Source organism: Megascapheus bottae, chromosome 10, assembly GCF_031878675.1.
Source record: "Megascapheus bottae isolate mThoBot1 chromosome 10, mThoBot2.hap1, whole genome shotgun sequence".
NCBI lineage: Eukaryota > Metazoa > Chordata > Mammalia > Rodentia > Geomyidae > Megascapheus > Megascapheus bottae.
Window position 1 is genome coordinate 58,720,078 of NC_143518.1, and position 19,470 is coordinate 58,739,547.

At 51.6% G+C, this 19,470-nt stretch overlaps 1 protein-coding gene across 1 annotated transcript in view; it reads left to right on the forward strand.

Annotated features, from left to right (window-relative positions):
* Positions 1–6,403, forward strand: part of Cacna1s (calcium voltage-gated channel subunit alpha1 S) — a 70,137-nt gene extending 63,734 nt beyond the window's left edge. Inside the window, exons 36-44 of the mRNA XM_090339955.1 lie at positions 109–211; positions 999–1,100; positions 1,620–1,744; positions 2,755–2,883; positions 3,504–3,754; positions 4,789–4,877; positions 5,564–5,655; positions 5,911–6,048; positions 6,152–6,403. Of these exons, the coding sequence (XP_090196081.1) occupies positions 109–211; positions 999–1,100; positions 1,620–1,744; positions 2,755–2,883; positions 3,504–3,754; positions 4,789–4,877; positions 5,564–5,655; positions 5,911–6,048; positions 6,152–6,403 (1,281 nt within the window). The remainder of the gene's footprint in view (positions 1–108; positions 212–998; positions 1,101–1,619; positions 1,745–2,754; positions 2,884–3,503; positions 3,755–4,788; positions 4,878–5,563; positions 5,656–5,910; positions 6,049–6,151) is intronic.
* The last annotated feature ends 13,067 nt before the right edge of the window (positions 6,404–19,470 follow it).

Sequence of the window (19,470 nt, forward strand, 5' to 3'; positions counted from 1 at the left end):
GTCCCAGTTGGCCTGCACCCCAGCCCTCAGTTCCCAGCCCCTCCCAGGCCACGCAGCAGGTGAGGTGACCTGCCGGCATGGTCTCAGCCACTGCCTGTCCCCACACAGCGCCTGGTGGGCATGAACATGCCCATGAACAGCGACGGGACAGTCACCTTCAACGCCACGCTCTTCGCCCTGGTGCGCACGGCCCTCAAGATCAAGACGGAAGGTGAGCACTTTCCCACGAGCACCCCCTCGTCCCTCAGAGGATGCTTTCTGACAGATTCTCAAAACAAAAGCCTGGAATCAAGAGCCCAAACCATGCCCCCAGGCCCCTAGGGGTTCAGAGAAAGCTGGGGGATTCTCTCCCAGCTCAGCAAGGCTGCTGATAACCCATGCCCACACTCTGTACCTATGTCTGAGGACCAGAGGTGGGCTCCCTGGGGTTGGCTCTGGGCGGGGGCAGAGGTAGAGCTCAGCAGTATTGGGCAGGTTGCTTGAAGTTTACCCTTGACTCCCCGAAGTCTGAAGATCCTCTCCTACCAGGAAGGCAGACATGGCAGGAGTAGGGGAAGGAATAAGGATAGAATCAGGGCCTCCCTGCCTCAGCCTCATTACAAGGATCCATGGACAGGCTCCTTGAAAGGCAAGAAGGTGGAGACCAGGAGGCAGAGAGGAACATGTTAAAGCACCAGAAAGGCAGGTTGTAAGGGAATGTAAAGGAATTGGAGGTTTGTGGGAAGAGGCAGAACATTGCCAGTCTTCACAGTTAATCACTCTGGGCAATGGAAGCCAAGGCTGTGGAGGGTGAGTGCAGGACTCACGGGTTGAGCTTTATGTTAGAGGACAATGATGCCCTCATCCCAGAGTCAGTGCCCAGCATCGCAGTCACCACAAAAGAACCCTGAGCAATGTTTGCTCTTGGGAGACTTCAGGGAGAATTCAGTGGCTGGATCAAGTGCAGGCAGCTTGGCCTGGATGGTTTGGGGACCACTCTTACCTTTCCCGGGCCCCAGGTAACTTTGAGCAGGCCAACGAGGAGCTGAGAGCCATCATCAAGAAGATCTGGAAGAGGACCAGCATGAAGCTCCTGGACCAGGTCATCCCTCCCATTGGAGGTGGGTGTGGCTTGCAGCAGATACAGAAAGGGGACTGGAGTGTTAATAAGATCCTCCCTGTCCAAGAAAGGAAGAGACAAGTGTGTCCCTCAACTTCCCGTCACACAATGTACAGCAACTTCAGACCCACCATGGGACCTCACAAAAAGGAGAGTCTCACAAGGTTGAGGTTTAGCAGTGATTTACTTTAGTAAAACAGGATAAAGTTGGGAGAAATAGGAAGAGGAAGAAGCAATAATCATGCTTGACACACATGCTTGAGAGTCAGAAGAATCAGATTTTAGCTGGTGGCTCATGCATATAATCCTAGCTACTCAGGAGGCTGAGATCTGAGAACTGAGGTTCAAAGCCAGCCTGGGCAAGAAAATCCATCTCCAGTTACCCACTAGAAAACCAAAGTAGTGCTGTGGCTCAAAGTTGTAGAGCATTCACCTTGAGCAAAAGAGCTCAGGGACAGCACCCAGGCCCTGAGTTCAGGCCCCACAGACATCAGGACCTCCTTCCTTGGACCCTCTGCAGATGATGAGGTCACTGTGGGAAAGTTCTACGCCACCTTCCTCATCCAGGAACACTTCCGGAAGTTCATGAAGCGCCAGGAGGAATATTACGGGTACCGGCCCAAGAAAGACACCGTACAGATCCAGGTAAGCCCAATCTAGGCCCATTCCTAGGGATAAACACTCCCCCACCCCCACCCCTGCTGATCCATGGATCCAGGATCCAGATCCTCTGGTGTCCTCGGGGAAACTGGAGGAAATGAGATGAGAATTCGGGATGGTCCACAAGAAAAGAAGCAAGAGGTCTGCCTCTCTGGATGATAGGCCAAGGAATAGGGGGTTTTCTCAAAGAAGAGGCATTAGTCTCAGAAGAAAGCAGATCCTCTCTGACAGTTAATCTAAAATGTTAGGACTTCACACTTTATCACAGTGGTTTTTACGTTCGCTTTAACACACGTAACTTATAAATTCAGAAAATAAACAGGCCTTTGAGCATACACCTGACTGACCTTGAAACCATCAAAGCAAATGCCTCAAATGGTAGAGCACCTGCCTCAGGAATGTGAAGGAAAGCCTGAATTCAATCCCCTCAATGAACAAAACAATGAGAAAATAACAGAAAGCAATTTCTCCACCAGAGGCCTAAGTAGGGCATGAAATCTCCTCCCAAAGATAGAAAGAAAGAAAGAAGAAAAAAGAAACACAACTCTTTGAGGACAATTAGATGGCAGATTTTTGAAGCTGGTGGCTTACGCCTATAATCCTAGCTATTCAGGAGGCTAAGAGCTGAGGAACATGGTTCAAAGCCAGCCCAAGTAGGCAAGTCTGTTAGACTATCTCCAATAAACTACTAAAAAAGCCAGAAGTGGAACTGTAGCTCAAATGGTAGAGCACTTAAGCAAAAGAAGCTTAGGAGCAGTGTCCAGACTCTGAGTCCAAGACTCAGGAGTGGCATAAAAAAGAAAACAAGTTACACCAGAGCAGTACTGTGGTGTGTGTGAGGGTAGGGGACCGGTAGAGCCCGGTGAGACCTATGGGCTAGAAGGGAGGACAGGCTTCAGGAAAGCCCCAGGAGCAGGGATGAGACATGAGTGGGCCAGGAGTCCAGTCTCCACTCCTGGACTGGAGGCACGAGCAGGTCACTTCACCACCCCCAGGCTGGACTGCGGACCATAGAGGAAGAGGCGGCCCCTGAGATCCACCGCACCATATCAGGAGACCTGACAGCAGAGGAGGAGCTGGAGAGGGCTGCGGTGGAAGCCGCTCTGGAGGAAGGAATATTCCGGGTGAGTGGGGGCAGGACCACTGCTGGTAGCCTAGGCAGGGCGACTGGCAACAGTGGAGGGACAGGAGCCCAGACACATGAGAGAGGACAAAAGAGCTGAAGACACCTGCCCTCTCCACCATTGCCACTCCTGGAGTCAGAGTCAGTAACCACTCCACCAAAGCATCAGACAGAATGCACCCTTTCCTGTCAGCCCCAAACAAGGTCCACATTTTTACCCAAGGACCTGCATCCACTAAGGCTTCATCTTTCACTCCATGGAATACTTCTTACGTTTTCAAGCTGGAAGATCCTCTCTCTAAACCCTTCTGTGTTATCCATAAGGATACGGTGATCCGAAGATAGGATGTGTGATCTCCAATGTAACATAAGTTTGGGAAATTGCCTAGAATTTGGTTCAGAAGACTCCCCATTCAGTGCTTTCTCCACAGAGACATCTTTTCCTATCTGTATGTCCATGTCTCCTGTGCATTTCCTATGTACGTCCCATTCAAGCCATCTAACAGAGAGCTGGCTGAGGGAGGAAGGAGATTCTCCTCTCCTGGCCTTAGAGATTTACCTCCAATCCCCTGTTCCCATGCCATTGCCCCAGAGTGACAGCTCTGTCCTCCTTGCCTCTAGAGGACTGGAGGTCTCTTTGGCCAAGTGGACAACTTCATGGAAAGGACCAACTCCCTTCCCCCAGTCATGGCCAACCAAAGACCCCTTCAGTTTGCGGAGATAGAGATGGAGGAGCTAGAGTCACCTGTCTTCTTGGAAGACTTCCCTCCTGATCCGAGAACCCACCCTCTTGGTCGTGCCAATACCAACAATGCCAATGCCAACATTGCCTATGGCAACAGCAACCATAGCAACAACCAGCTGTTTCCCAGGTAATAGAGGTGACTGCTGGCTTTGGATTGGGCTTGAACAGGACTTGATGGGGATCAACTTAGCAGGCGCCAGCGCCCCAAATTGATAGGAGGCATACTGAAATTTGCAAGATGGTCTTTGTTTGCCTTTGTGCCCTTGGAGACCATTCTGCATCTTGAGGTAGGCTTGGGTGCAGAGCCACTACTGGCCAGCAGGGGGCAGCCTCATGTCAGCATTGGCCTCGTGCTAAGTGGGTCTTCAATTCCACGGTCCACAGAAGACCTAGGAGCTGAGATGTACACTGCACTGGGTACTTCCCATCTCACCAACTACAGGCTGTAGGCTAAATATAATCTGTGATTGCTTAAGTGTCATGAATGCAGCAGGATGAGGGAGGAGCCGCCACATCCTAGGGGTGGGCTCCCAGCAAAGCTTCTCTTCTAGACAGATAGCCTGCTGAGTGCAGATCTCTTTGGGAGAGAAGGAGACAGAAGGCACTTGAGTAGCTACTACCTAGGGACAGGCTGCCTACACCTCATCCAATCAGAGGGGCCATTCAAAGCCACAAGGCTTAATAATGCATGTGTCTTTGGGTCACAGAGTGCTACATGGAGAAGAGTGTTATTTGGGAGATATCTGTGGTGACCGTGACCAAATCATTGCAAAGATTAGATGTCCTGAGAGGAGAGATGACACTGACCACCTCTCAGAACCGAGCTGCGACTTAACTGCTAGAAACACATAAATGCTGTCAGAAACCCCAGTGTCTGGGGGTGGGACACAACTGCTGCTGATTTTAAAAGCTCCTTGATGAGAACCAGGGTCTTGAGGGTTGTGAGGATGTGGAAGGGAAGAGGGAGCACTGAACAGAAATAGAGACGGCCACGTGTTTGGCTTCACATCCAGGGCTGGCTAGGCAAAGATCTGGGAGCCTCAGCCCTCAAGATTTTTACACCAGGCCCAGAAGGAAGAGGGTGACAGAACCTCAGAGGGAACAGGATGGTGGAGAACCAACAACCTTCTCTCTGGTTCACCAGCCTCACTTCCATTTCAGTGTCCACTATGAAAAGGAGTTCCCTGAAGAGATGGAGACGCCTGCGGCCAGAGGAGGAGGAGGCTTCGGTGAACCCCACAGGGCCCCGGGTCAGTCAGTCCTTCTCCTAAAGAAGGGCAGGGAGGGTCTCCCTCTTCCCTCGGAACCCGGGAGTCTGGCTGAAAGGGCTGCTTAAAGCCGTTGCTGGGCCCAGAACTGGAGCACCATTATCCTGCCAAGAAGGGTACCAGCAGGGAATTGGGAGTGGGTGCTCTATCACAGGCCTTCCACCGGCTTGCCAGAACACTCTCCTCACCCCACCTGAGGCCTTCTTCTCCAGAGCCCAGCTTGAGGCTGCTTCCTCCAGACTCCCAGATACATGACAGCTGGGCTCCAGGGCCCTTCCCCAGATGACCCTGTCATTCACTAGTGGGTCTGAGATTACTGTGTGCCTGGATCTGGGCTACTGTGGGAGCCCCAAGGGTATTAGGAGCCAAGGGTGATGATCTCCCCCCCCCTCTCTCTCTCACACACACACACACACACACACACACACTTTCATGAACATATATGGACACCCTGAAGAACCATTTAGCTAAAGACTTCACCCTGAGTTTTACTCCTGAACCCACAAGGACAGAACCAGGCAAAGCAGGTCAGGGCCACCCTGCCTAGCCTGCAGTGGGCTGGGACCTAACACATGTCTACCCTCTGAGCTACCTTCTGTGGCTGGCCAAGTAAGACAGCTGACCCAGGGCTCCAGGCACCCCACTCATTCCTGACCACCTTGCCACAGGACCCCACAGCAAACTCCGAATGGACACAATGGAAGGACAGCTGGCCTCAAGGGGAGTGCTCAGAGGCCAGGCGCCTGTGGTCACATGCCAGGTAACAGCACAGAGGCGGGAGGGCAACATCGTACAGACCCTGCCCTCCATCCCTGCCCAAGCTAGGAGTGGGGCCATGGCAGGGGGCGGCCAAGCGGCAAGCTGTGCCTTCAGAACAGAGGATCTAGGTCCCTGGCTCCTCTCCTTTTCATGGGTCTCAACTGAGCCTCTCTTGGATGACCTGGGATGAACTTTATCTGTGGGCTCCAGCCTCCTTGTTTGGGGGGGGGTCTTTGCTTTTGTGTATTTGGAATAGCACCCCCGGGCAGAGTCTTCCAGGCATGAAGAGAGGAAGAGTCCCACGGTAGAGTCTCTGGAAACACCGCACAGCAGGAGTCCTCAGGACAGCGCCCTCGGATGCCCAGCTCCAGCAACAGCCTTGCTGATCCAAGAGGTGAGACAGGGCTCCTCTCACTGCACTGAGAGGGTGACCCCACGACAGGCTCCAAAAGGTGGGTCCCCAGAAGGCGCTCACCCAGCCTCCTCTCCTCCCACAGGCTCTGATTCGAGGAGGCCTGGACTCCTTGGCAGCCGATGCTAACTTTGTCATGGCAACAGGCCACGCCCTGGCAGATGCCTGCCAGATGGAACCAGAGGAAGTGGAGGTGGCAGCCACAGAACTACTGAAAGAACGGGAGTCACCAGAGAGCATGGCCAGGGCTCAAGGAGGCCAGAGCCTCCAATCTTCTCTGGGTAGCCTCCATCAGCAGCAGGGCTCCCACGAGGCTCTTATTCCTCCAGGGCTATGAAGTCTATTCAGAATGGCCATGGCCTAGAACTGGCATGACCAAGTGGCTACCGAGTGCTGTCGTGGAGAAGGCCTCACTCCACACATCCCCTTCTCTCCCTCTGGGCAGCTGGAGGCAGCAGCGTGGTCAGGAACCACCTCCAAAAGCTTTGAGAGTATAGAGGGGCAGGATAGGCCCCGCCCCTCCCCAGCAAGAAGCCTGATTGGATGCAACTTCTAATGTCATTCAAAAATGGTCACAAGGCCACACCCACCAGCAGACATTAAAGTCTCCCCAGTCTGTGATACCAGTCTAGCCTCTGTCTTTTTTATTTTTCCCTCTCTCTATTCCTTTTCCCTCCTCCATCTTTAGAGCCTAGCCAAAGAACGAAGGGTCCACCTGCATTTTCCTTCTTCATGAGGAAGGGAAGGGCTTGTATAGAGTGGGATTCTTCTGGAAGTCTGTGATCGGGCCCACTGAGGAATAACCAGTAGCTAAGGCCACCACATGCTGGCCATACCACAGCCAACCTTCCTTAAAGCTATGAGTAGGTTCTTTGGCCAGAGTCCACTGCTGACACAGCCCTGAGGCCTCGGTGAGCCGGGTTTACAGCTGGGTTTCCATAGATCTGCAGGCTCCACGACCCCGCTAGGCTGTTCCACAACTGGTGACTGACAATGGCCACTGTTTCCCAAGTGCCTCCCGAGGGTCAGTCTAGGTATGGTTTCAAGCCAGGGGCTTAACATACATTTAAAATATCCATCTTGTTCTCAACACCACTTTGTATAGAAACCCACCTTAGCATCTATCCATCTATTATCAATGTACCTAGCATCCTATCTCTACCTCCCTTTCTCTCTCCTTCCCCCTCCCTCTCCTCCTTCCCTTTCCCCCTCCTTTCTTCCCTCCCCCCCTTCTTTCTCTCTCTCCAGTCAGGGACTCAGGGTCTGGGCACCGTCCTTGAGCTTTCTCAAGGCTAGCACTCTACTACTTGAGCCATAGCATCATTTCTGGCTTTTTGTGTATATGTGGTACCAAGGAATCAAACCCAGGGCTTCATGCATGCTAGGCAAACACTCTATCACTAGGCCAAACTCCCAGCCCTATCATCTATCTCTCCATACTCTATCTATGTATAATCTGTCATCTACCTACCTATGATCTATCCATCCATCTGATCACTCATTTCCACTATTGAAAATCAAACTTCTCACATGGGTCATCTTCTTTTTCTTATAAATAGATATTTATTGTTATTATACAGGTGATATATAGAGAGCTTACAGTTTCTTTAATCAGATAATATGCACATTTCTCTTTAGACAATGTCACCTTTTCCTTTGCCATTTTGTCTCTATTTTTGTTTCTACTCTCATGTCTCCTACTCACACAGCTTGCCCTCTGCCCCCTCCCTCCCTTTCAGATTCTTCACTTCTCCAGGGCTTAGTTTACATCTCCCCTCCCCCACCATGTCCCGGACCTCCTGAATTTCCTGCCACCTCACAAGTTTTCCAACTTGAAGCTTCCTTGCAGCTCTCCAGGGAGATTTCCTGAGTCTACTGCCTCAGCTGACCCCATCAATCTCATTTCGCTATTACATCCTGCGAAGAGCTTTCCCCGAACACTCCCACTCAGTCCATAGCCAGGCCAGGATTCAGCACACTATCTTTTTCCAGCAATGATTGAAGCTAGGAGGTGACTGCTATTTACCTGCAGCCAGCCACTGAGCTGCATAAAAGCTGCAGCTGTGCCATTGGTCACAGTCACTTTCCAGGGCTCACCACCCATTGGTGGCTCAGCAGCTGCTTGTTAAATACAGGAAGGAGCTAAGAGGTATGGATTCTGCCCAGGCAGGCTTGGTGCCCAGTGTCACCCACTCATCCCTGTAACCTCAGCCACCTTGGCCACACATGCACGCCTAGGGGAGCTGGGTGGAGAAGCTGCCTTCAGACTCCCCACAAAGAGAGCACCTCACCCAGGGCAGTCACATTCACCAGCTTTCATTTCATGGACTCATCTCTGTGGGAGATAAGAATGAGCAATGTAGCCCCCGGGCTCCTGCCAGTAATCCTAGCTATGCCAGAGGCTGAGATCTCAGGATTTAGGCTCCAAGCCAACTGAGCCACCAAGAGAATCTTATCTCCAATTAATCACACACACACACACAGCAACTTTATGTGCCTGTACCTCAACTGCTGTAGGTGTGAGATAATATGAAGACTTTGCCAAAAAGTACGCAGACATCCAGATACAGGGAAAAGAGGAAGAAGTTTAATGCCAAAAAAGGGACCGGCAGACCCCTTCACACACACACACACACACTCTAAGACACATGAGAAAAACGCTGAATTGGGAGAGTCCTGCTCTCTTGTTTGGTCATGGCCTGATCACCTCAGGTGACCTCTAGGACTTGTAAAGTGCAGGGGAATGTTGCTGGTTGCATGGTGACAGCTCAGCACCAGGGGACTGTCCCAGGTGAAGGGAGTTGGTAGCTAATTATCTACTACCTCTACTGAATGGGCCTAATGTTGCCTAATGTCCCCCCCTCCACAGGGGAGGAGCCTGCGGAGCTAAGAGGGAGGGACCACCCGCCCCGCACCAGCACCATTAGTAGGATTCTTTAAAAGAGTAGTTTATAAAGGTGACCTGGGGCCGGGAGTTTAGCCTAGTGGTAGAGTGCTTGCCTAGTACAAAGACCCAGGTTCAATTCCTCTGTACCACGTACATAGAAAAAAGCCAGCAGTGGCGCTGAGGCTCAAGTGGTAGAGCTCTAGCCTTGAGAAAACCCAAGGACAGTGCCAGGATGTTTAGTATCAAATTCCATTTCTTTAACTCTTAATTAAGATCTATTTTTTTTTTTTTGCCCCCTTCTCTCTCTCTTTCTGGCCCCGCTCGCTCCGACCCCGCTCGCTCCGGCCCGGCCAGCTCTCGCTTGCTCCTGGCTCTGCTCGCTCCGGCCCCTTCTCGCTCTGGCCCCGCTCGCTCCGGCCTTGCTGGCTCTGGCCCCGCTCGCTCCGGCCTCGCTGGCTCTGGCCCCGCTCGCTCCTGCACGCTCCGGCCCTGCTCGCTCCGGCCACCACTCAGTTGGGCTCTGCTTGCTTTCGCTCTCTGTCGCTTGTTGCAGTCTCCTGTCACTTCCGGCTTGGTTGTGTATGTGGGATACCGAGGAATCGAACCCAGGTCTTTGTGCATGCTAGGCAAGCACTTTAACCGCTAGGCCAAACTCCCGGGCCCCCATTTCTTTAACTCTTGTTTGTCAAGTTGATGTTATTTCTCCCTGGCTAACTGACAGAGATGTAGACACAGGTTCTGGGTCCCTTTCCTATTATGTCCTTGGGCTTTTAAAACTTCAGGCAGTTTCTTTTGTTACCATCAGCCTGTGTGAAAGACCATTTCTCCTGACTAAGTGGGTAGCTTCTACCAGGCTGCCCAAATAGAGCCAACGAAGTGGAGATGGGGAGTGGAGAGAGTGAGAGGAATGGGCAAATCAGACAGATGCCCCTCTCAGCAGGGCCCCCTGACAGCCTGGGTGCCATGGGCACAGGTGGGGTTACCTCCTGTCACTTGGGAACACTGGCCAGAAGCACTATGTGTCAGTTCCTTGGAGACTTGGGGACCAGCTGCTGAGTAGGGATGCTGCCAGAAGGGGCGTGGATGTCACTAGTGGGTGCTATGCACAAGCCAGTGTACACAGGACTTGGAAGGCACAAGGAAGGTCAAAGACGGAGTCCCAGCCTATCCTCAGACCAGAGATGCCTGTTTCTCTCCCTGAGCCACATAAGGGCCTGCTCCTGGGATTTTAAAATTTTATGTATTTATGTATTTTTGGTCCTTCGACTTGAACTCAGAGCCTGGGCACTGTCTGTGAGCTCTTTTGCTCAAGGCTAACACTACCACTTCGAGCTACAGTGCCACTTCTGGTTTTATGATGGTTCATTGGAAATAAGAGTCTTATGGACTTTTCCCACCTGCGCTAGCTTTGAACCATGATCTTCACATCTCAGCCTCCTGAAAAGCTAGAATTCTACATGTGAGCCACCAGTGCCCAGCTGTATATCATTTTTGACCTCAGGGCCTTGCATATGCTAGGTAGGTACTATATCCTTCAGCAGGAGAAAGAAGAGGAGCAGAAGTCAGAGGAGGAGGAGGAAGAAGAGGAGGTAAAAGAAGGTGGTGTGGGTGGAAGGTTAGTGTAAAGCAAAATAGGGAGAAGGCACTCCACAATGCTGAGCCAGGAATCAAGAGCCACTGACACACAGTGTCAAGCCAGTGACAAGCCAGGAAGAGAGTCCAGGGCCCCTCCTGCAAGCTTCAGAAAGGCAGCCATGAAACAAAAGGGCAATCCATTCTCTGTTCTAATGCCTCTGCTCCAAAGTTTCCTCTTCACCTGTGGAGGGATGGCAGCTAACACCCATCAAACCCTGCCTTAACATTCCTGCTTTGCAACACTGTCTGCAATATAGGTATGGTGCATTAATCCTTTTTTTTTTTCCTCCAGTTCTGGGGCTTGAACTCAGGGCCTGAGCACTGTCCATGGGCCTTCTCAAGGCTAGTGCTCTACCACTTGAGCCACAGCACCACTTCTGGCTTTTTCTATGTATGTGGTACCAAGGAATTGAACCCGGATTCCTTCATGAATGTTAGGCAAGCACTCTACCACTAGGCCAAACTCCCAGCCTGGCTTTTTTATAAGAGGAGAAAACTGAAGTTCTGAAAAGTGAAGTGAATTAGGTGAAGTCACTTGATCACAAGATGGTGAAACCAGGGGTCTGAATAGAAATCTGGACAATATTCCTAAACTCTTTACTTCTTGTACTACTGTGAAGACCCAGCACAATCTCCCCCATCCTACCTCACCCTCTACAAACCTGGCCGGAGACCACTGAATAAGTTGTTTTGGGAGCCCCACCCTCTGCTCCCAGGCCATGCTCCCTGAGCCCCCAGAATGTGCTCCTCAGCACCTAACCACCTGTGCTAACAATAGTTCTCCTCAGCCATCTCCTGACTCCCCCCCCACAGTAAATTTATAACACTAGATGACTTTTATTACACTGTATCTGAATTAGGGGTTTGTTGTGTATCTTCTCTTATACACTGTGAGTTTCTTAAGAACAGAGTCTGAGTATCAACTTTGCATTCTCAACAAAAAAGGAAAGGAGAGAGGAAGGGAAGGAGAGAGGAAGGGAGAAAAGAATGGAAGAAAGTTGGTCAATATGTATTAATTAGATCATTTGAAATTGCCAGTATTCTATAGGTTCTGAGCTACACAGTGGCAATTTGATCATTTTCACCTACAGCCCCTAGGGAAGGTTTCCCCCACTGTCCAGGGGCCCTCTTGTAGTCTCTGCTTTCAGATAGCACCCGGTGGCTTGGAGGGAACTCCACAGATTGTGCACTGATGGGCCTCTTTTTACTGTTGTCTTTGGGCCTGGCTATCAGTCTCCCCTGAAGAGAGGAGCAGAAACTCTTTTTGTTTGTTTTTCCCTTTGGCCAACATCTGGGCTTGAACTCGGGGCTTGTTTGCTCTCTGAGCTGGTACTATATCCCAGTAGCCACTTGTTGCTGGAGCTTTTGCAGACTTTCCTGCCTGGCTGCCCTTGAACTGTGATCCTCTGATCTCAGCCTCCTGAGTAGCTAGAATACCAGATATGAGCCACGGGCACCTGGCTTTGGGGCTCATTTTGACGACTTGGGGCTTAACTTCCACCACGGTTTGCCCCTTCCTCTTTCACAGACACAGGGAACCCTATCGGCCTGGGTGGGGATGATGAGAGCCAGAGTCTAGGCCTCTTCCTCTAGGCTTTCTAATTTGGGTTATGACCTAAAAGTCTCTTCCCCACCCAGTCCCAGCCTTCATTTTGGGTCCTCCAGTTCACTTTGAAAGTTAAAGAGATGGGAGCGAAAGATCTTTTTATACTGTTTGCATGCTTGCTTGACCTGGCTAATTCCTTAAACTTTGCTCAAGGCAACATGTCCCTTCTGTCTACAAGAACAAGTGTAAAGGAACCCGGGATGACACAGATGCACTGAACTTGGCCAACTGGACCTTCACAGTCAAAGGGCCTTTGACTTGCTCCCGGGAGACACAGCCCATACTGCCTGGGGTACTGGCCTCCTCTGCCACCCCTGCCCATCCTCAGCCTGGCTGCATTGTTGGGGAGCTGGCACTGTCACAGTGAACCTAGTGGGACTCTCCCTTCCCCTCTGGGTTTTAAAGTATGAAGTGTTCATTTGCTGGCAATTTGCTCTCTGGGGTCTGGCTGGGGCAAATATCTACTGAAATCCAAAGAAATGATGAATCCTTGGAGACTGAACACCAATAGCTTGGGGGCAGGGGACAGTACTAGGGAACGCGATCAGAGGAAAGGGTGGCATTGACAAAGAAGCTTCTTTAGAGCCCTGGCTAGGAGGTCTGCAGCCACCACTAACTAGGTGTGACATTTCCTGTGCCCTTCCTCCCTTGTCCCCTGTGGCTTTCTTTGTCTCTTTCTTTCCCTGTCTCTCAGCCTGGCCTGCAGCCTATTCTTCCAGCACCCTTCCCCTCTCCCAACCCCCCACCCCTGTTCCTGCCACCTTCATTTCTTTCATTTCCATTTCCCTGCCACTGGCCCCTGGCAACAGGTAGTGGTTTCTCAGTGAGCCCTAGGCCACCGGGTGCACGGAGGAGGCTCTCCAGATGGCCTGTCCGCATGAACGAGGATATGCCCTGAACCACTCTTCACTTCTATCTGGGCAGAAACTGAAGCGACTTACCCTTCTAAAAGCAGCTTCAGTGAGATAAAATGAACACATAGTAAATTACACCCAAAGCATATACATAATTTGATAAGCCTTGATGAACATAAGCAAGAACAGGGCCATCACCATCAAGATAATAGATAGCACCGTTCAAAAAACTTTCCTCACCCCACCCCCGTCTACCCACTGCCCCGCCTCCCTCCTCCTTTTGCCCACTTTCTAATTTTACGGTTTGCCTTTTCTAGATTTTGTTTTTTATATATCCATGGAATTTTGCAGCAGGTGTTCTTTTCGGTCTGCATTTGCCACTCAGCACAACTAACCTTGAGATTCTTCCATGCTGCACTGTATATCAGTAGTTCATTCCTGTGGATCGCTGAGTTGTACTTCACTGTATGGGTATCTATTTCAGGGTCCCACTCTCCTGTTGATGGATAGTGGGGTGATTTCTACTTCAGGCCAGGGCAAGGCTGCCAGGTTGCTCACATCCAAGTCATTGTACGTGCAAGGACACCCGAAGCAGATGACTTCCCAGAGGCTCTGTGTACTTTCTTGGCTCCACAGCTATCAAGGCCTAAACATGGCCTTCTCTGTCACTGGAAATCTGTCTATGCTGGATGAAATTGGCCATGGGCTCCCTTGAGTTTGCAAGGTACCACTATTTGACAGTAAGGCCTGAGGCAACCCTTGCTGTCCTGGTTTGTTTTGATGGGAGACTCATTCTGACTTCCCAGGGCTGTTGAGGGCAGTCCATTATGGCATGGGCCGAAGCGTGTGGCACAATGCCTCAGTGTTCAGAAACAGTGGTTGTTGTCCCGCATGTGCTCAGAGGACACACTCACAATGCAGAGGAGGCTTCCTCTGGGATCTCCCAGCAGTTGCTCTAACCCTTTGTGGTGGCTCCACTTTATGAAGGAGTACTCTGGGCGGGGGATTCACGCGATGGGACCCTGACCCTCAGCATGGGAACCATTCCTCGCCAGGTGAGACAGGCACAGAGAAGGCCTTCAGAAAGTCCCACGACTTTTCAGAGCAGCTCAAAACCCAGCAGATGAGCGCAGCTCCTACACCCCCAAAGGGTTAAAAAGCCTCACGTGACCAGCACCAGAGGCTCATGCTTGTAATCCTCAAACCGTGTTCAAAGCCAGCCCAGGCAGACAAATCCACTAGACACATATCTAGAAGTAACCAGTGAAAAAGCAGAACAGGAGGTGTGATTCAAGTGGTAGAACACGAATTCTGTATGACTGCAAGCTTGAGGCCCTGTGTGCAAAGCTATAGAGGGGTTCCAAATAGCTCTGGATACCAGGATCCAAAAAGGCTTCCTGTGCATCTATCTATGTATGTACAGGCAAGTAGAGCCTTAGAAAATGCTTATAACATTCAGTAACTTCACAGCCCAGGGCTGTGGGCTATGGTTCTGCCAGGAAGCCTGGGAACAAACAGCACTTAAGTTCACTGACATGACATGGCAAAGGTCAATTCCTCATTTGCACTCTGTGAATGACCTACACCCGAAGGGAGAGAGTGGCTCTTAGGTTTCACTTAGAGGTGACACATGTCACCGCTTACCATCAAGAATGAGGACAAGCAGACTTGCCTTGTGCTGGAAGGTAGACAGCTGGAAATATGTGACTAGAGCCAATGAAGACCACAGCCACTTACTGACCTTTGAGTCCATTTCCTCTTCTGCAAAGTGAGGGCCGTGACAGTGTTTACTTCATAGATTATTGTGAAGACTACATGAGGAAACTTATGTAACACTTGCGGCCACTGTGGTCACTGGGTGAATGCAGGATTCCTTTCCAGGTGGCCCCAGTGAAGCTGGATCCTGAGGTTTTGCACACCAGAGCTCCATCCTGACTTGACCCTGCCTCGCAAGACATTGTGCAGTTGGCTAAGGATGAATAACCTCCCGTGGCTTTGCCCTTCCACCCACCTCTGAATCTCACTGCTTGTGTTAGGCAGACCTCCTCTTTATAACCTGCCCCTAACCAGCTTTATTCACACACACTTCTAATCCAGTGAGACAGGAACCTAGTAGAGAAAGAATTGAGAATCCAAGGGAAACAGAAAGGAACTAGGCATGAGTTTTGTGCTAGGCTCCCCATAGCCACACCTGGCAATCATTGGACTGGACCCTGGACTGTACTCATCCTGGTTTTGAGGTGGGGAAGCTCATGCCTGTCATGGTGACATCACCACTCCAGAGATACATGGCTAGGAAGTTGCAGGGCTGGTTGCTGAGCCCAGATCTCTGTGACTTGGAAGACCACAGTTCAGTCTCTGGGATGTCTTGCTATTTTGCTTGAACTCCGGACTCATTAAAGGCTCAATAGTAGATTTTTTCTTTAGTTTTTTGTTTTTTTTTTTTGTCCTATTATGTTGTCATAGAAACTGTCCTACTCTGAGAAGATGGGGACCTACCTTGCTGTTTGGTGTAACTTTAGAGGAGTCTCTTCATCTCTTTGGGCTCCCATTTCCTCACGTGAAAGGAAAGGGGTGAGACGAGCAGCCTGGAGCTCTAAGTGTAGGATTTGGTGGCATTCTGAATTTCCTTCGGCTCTAAAGCATCACAAAGTAGAAGGGTAAATAAAGCCAGGCATGAATCAGGCACCAGTGGCTCATGCTCTTAATCCTAGCTACTCAAAAGGCTGAGATCTGAGGATTGAAATTGAAAGCCAGTCAGAGCAGGAAAGTCTGTAGGACTTTTATCTCCAATTAACCACCAAAGCTGGAAGTGGATATGTGGCTCAAGTGGTAGAGGACTGACCTTACGCAAAAAAGTCAACAGAAAGCACTCAGACCACAAATTCAAGCCCCAGTACCAACAGATACACAGAGCCCAGCATGGTGGCATGTATCTGTAATCCAGTACTCTGCAAGTGGAAACAGGGAGGACTGGGAGTTTCAGACCAGTCTGAGCTATATAGTAAGCCTTTGTTAGAAAAAAAAAAAAAGTCCCTTGCTTGAAATGACATAGAGCATTAATTAAGCCCTAATTATCATTTGAAACCAAAGACTGATGGATATTGTTAATCCACACCAGTTCTCTGCCTTCCTTGTTATTTTTAACAAACTGGTTTCCTTTGTGGCTGAGTCTGTCTTCTCCCATAACAAAGGAAGTAAAGCTGAGCCTGTGCATGAACTCAGATTCCCCTGGGTTGGCAGCCTAGTGGACCCACTCTGGTGTTCTGAGTTCCTGCTGGTAGGCAGAACTGGGCTCTGCCTCAGGACAGACGTTGGAGGCTGTGACTGAACATCTACCAGAGGATGGGCTGCTGTTTCCCCTGGACCCAAGCATAGCTGCTAGTATGGGGCTGGAGGTTAGGACCCAAGGTCTGGAACTCTGTCTTCCATCAACACTTTAGATTGATGCTTGTATAGATTTTGCAAATTATCCATGCCCAGTGCTAACCCTGAAGGTGATATAAAGGAGAAGGGCTCAAGTTCAGATCACCTGTGGAGACATTCCTAGGGCCTACAGGTAACTCTTGTGTGTTCTGATTGGTTTCTAAATGGTGGCTGTAGAGAACTGGGATATTTCTGAGAGTGATCTGGACCAGATGGCTGTCCCAAGTTGCTGCTGGAGAATTTTAGTAGCGTGGGAGCTTCCTGGCTGTGAGGGGGCCACACTTCCCCAAGGTTCCCATATGCCCAGACGCCCACGGCTTCTGTTAAGAGAAATGATGGAGGCCCCAAGATGCTAACGGTGGGGAAGGGGGCTTGACTCCAGAGAAGAGCTGAAGCTCTAACTCTAGTCCAATCAGAAGCGTAGGACCAATGTGTGTGTGTGTGTGTGTGTGTGTGTGTGTGTGTGTTTGAGAGAGAGAGAGAGAGAGAGAGAGAGAGAGAGAGAGAGAGATCTGCAGAGTATTGAGGTCTACATATTCAATGCAGTGGCTCACCCTGAGAACTTAAGAATTTAGAAAGGAGGGGATTAAAGGGTAGCTGAGAGAAGGCAGAGGGTGTTACAACAAACCAGAGAGGAAGCAAAGGCTCATTAAAACTGGATAGATGTGAACAGAGCAGAGATTGTCCACGCTTCCTCTGACCCTTCTAACCCAAATCTCCCTAAGCTGCAGTTTAAGCCTCTTTCCCACGTGGCCTCTGCTCAATAAGCAAGTTCCTTCTAGGCAGCAGAGCCCAGGAATAGGGCAAACACCGGGCTGCCCTGCTGCTCCCTACCACTCAAGGGGATGCTGATGAAGCACCTGGAATAGATGACATCCCGATGTCCTGACTTCTAGGAAGCCTCAGTTCGCAGCCCAAGTGCCTCACAGCTCAGGCTGTCCAGACTAGACACCCTGTGGCCTGGAAGGATGAGGGAAAGGGTGGGGGGAGGGGGCAGGCGGTGGCTTTGGCGGCATTTCCCAGCAGTAGAACTGTGAGTCAGAGGGTCACTTACTGTCAGAAGTCAGAATGGACCTCCTGCAGGCAGGAAACTAAAACTGGATCCCAAGGAAGTCCAGAGGTGGGTGGGCAGGAGAGCAGCTTTGCAAAATGCAGCAATATTTTCAGACCGATCTATGCCTGGAGGTTGCCATGGCTGTAGGAAAAGCCTACGCTGGCCTAACTTCTTTGTCACAGGCTCTCATTTAGAGGTGACATGGGGAATCTAAAACCACACATATGAGTTCAATCTTAAGTCTGTTGCTGATAGACTGGGTTGAGACTCAGTTTCCCCATTTTCAAAATTGAAAACAGATAATAGAGTCTAGCTTCCAAGATGTTGATAGTAGAGTTGTGGCTTAAGTGGTAGAGCATGATGAGTCTTGAGCAAAAAAGCTAAGGATAGTGCCTAAGCCCTGAGTTCAAGCCACACAGACAGACAGACAGACAGACACACACACACACACACACACACACACAAATGCAGGACCCCCTGCCCTAACATCACTCTTCAGGTACCACAGAAGGATAGGATATGTTGATCCACCCTTGAAAATCTCCTAGACAAAGATCTAGATGCAGCAGTCATGGGTGGTAGGGATGGTGGGGATAAGGGACGGGAGGAAGATGGTACCAACAGATGTATCCTTTGATGCCCCCCCCACATATACCCTTGCCAAAATCTCTGACATAGTTTCATCATCTGAAGATGATGCAAGAGGCTTGCAGCCTGACTCCCTTCCTCCCCTCCCCCACCCCCAGAGATCTCACCCACATCTGGAAGTACAGCTGGGTCCTCCTCTTGGGTCCTTTCCAGGAGAGGGACTGGGTGAAGAGAAGGAAGGGAGGGCAGCTGGTGAGGAGGCCATGTGAATGGCCTCAATGTTGGGAGCTGGAGGGGGGGGCAAGGGAGTGGGGAGTCCAGCTCCGAGGGAAGGGAATTGTGATTTCACAGCCATGGTCTCCTCCTCCATCACTGCCTTGTATTGAAGTCGCCAGGGCTCCCCCTTGTCCTTACATCCATCCCTGCAGGCAGCTGCGGGGCCTCCTCCTTCTCTTCCCACCCACTGCCCAGCCCAGCCTCTCTGCCCAGGTGCCCGGAGTTGAGAGTCCCCTTTGTTCCTTCCTCGTCCCAAGGCAGCGCTGGCCTCCCACACTGACCCTCGGCCCCCGCTGGCACAACGAGCAGAGTGTGGACCAAGCCCCGTGGGTCACGGAGGTTAACGGGCTGGGGTCTAGCCGTGGAGTCCGGCCAGGCATCAGCCAAAAGATGGATTTCAAGTGCTGCGGGGCGGAGGTGGGGGAACTGGACTGAAGGCATGAGCAAGAATCCCCCTCAAGAAATACTGGCGACTTTACAGGCACAAATGCGGAAGGGAAGCCGGCCCGGCCTTTTCAAGCCATAAACCTCTCTTCTCCGCGGTGGGAGGCTGTCTCCGCCCGGCCCGGCCCGACCCGGCCAGGGAGGCCAGGTTCCCCTCCCGGGCTTAGCCACTGACTCGCGGGGTGACCTTTGCTCGTGCCCTCCCGGCGTCTGTTTCCTCATTTACACAGGGAGGTCCCACCGAGGCTGCGGTCCCGCGACGGCGAGGCTCGAGGACGCCGCGCGGTCCGCTCCTCCGCAGGAGACCCCGCTCCCCGCCCCGTCCGCCCATCCGGCCCGCCCCCCAGCTATCCCCGGGACGCCCGCCAAGAGGTCCCTTTAAAGGCGCAAGTCCCACCCCCAGGAGCCCATTCGTGTCTCCTATTGGTGGGTTTGAGGGGGCGTGGCCGGCGCGAGCCCGGCGGGGCTCGGGGGCGGAGCCTCGGCCGGGTCGGCCCCCGCCCCCTTTGTTCGCGCGGCGGCGGGAGGCGGCGGCGGCGGCGGCGGCGGCGGCGGCGGCGCGGGCGGGAGGTGTGTGCGCGCGTGTGCCGCGCGGTGGGAGCGGCGGGGCGCGCAGCCGCCTGTCAGCGAGCTC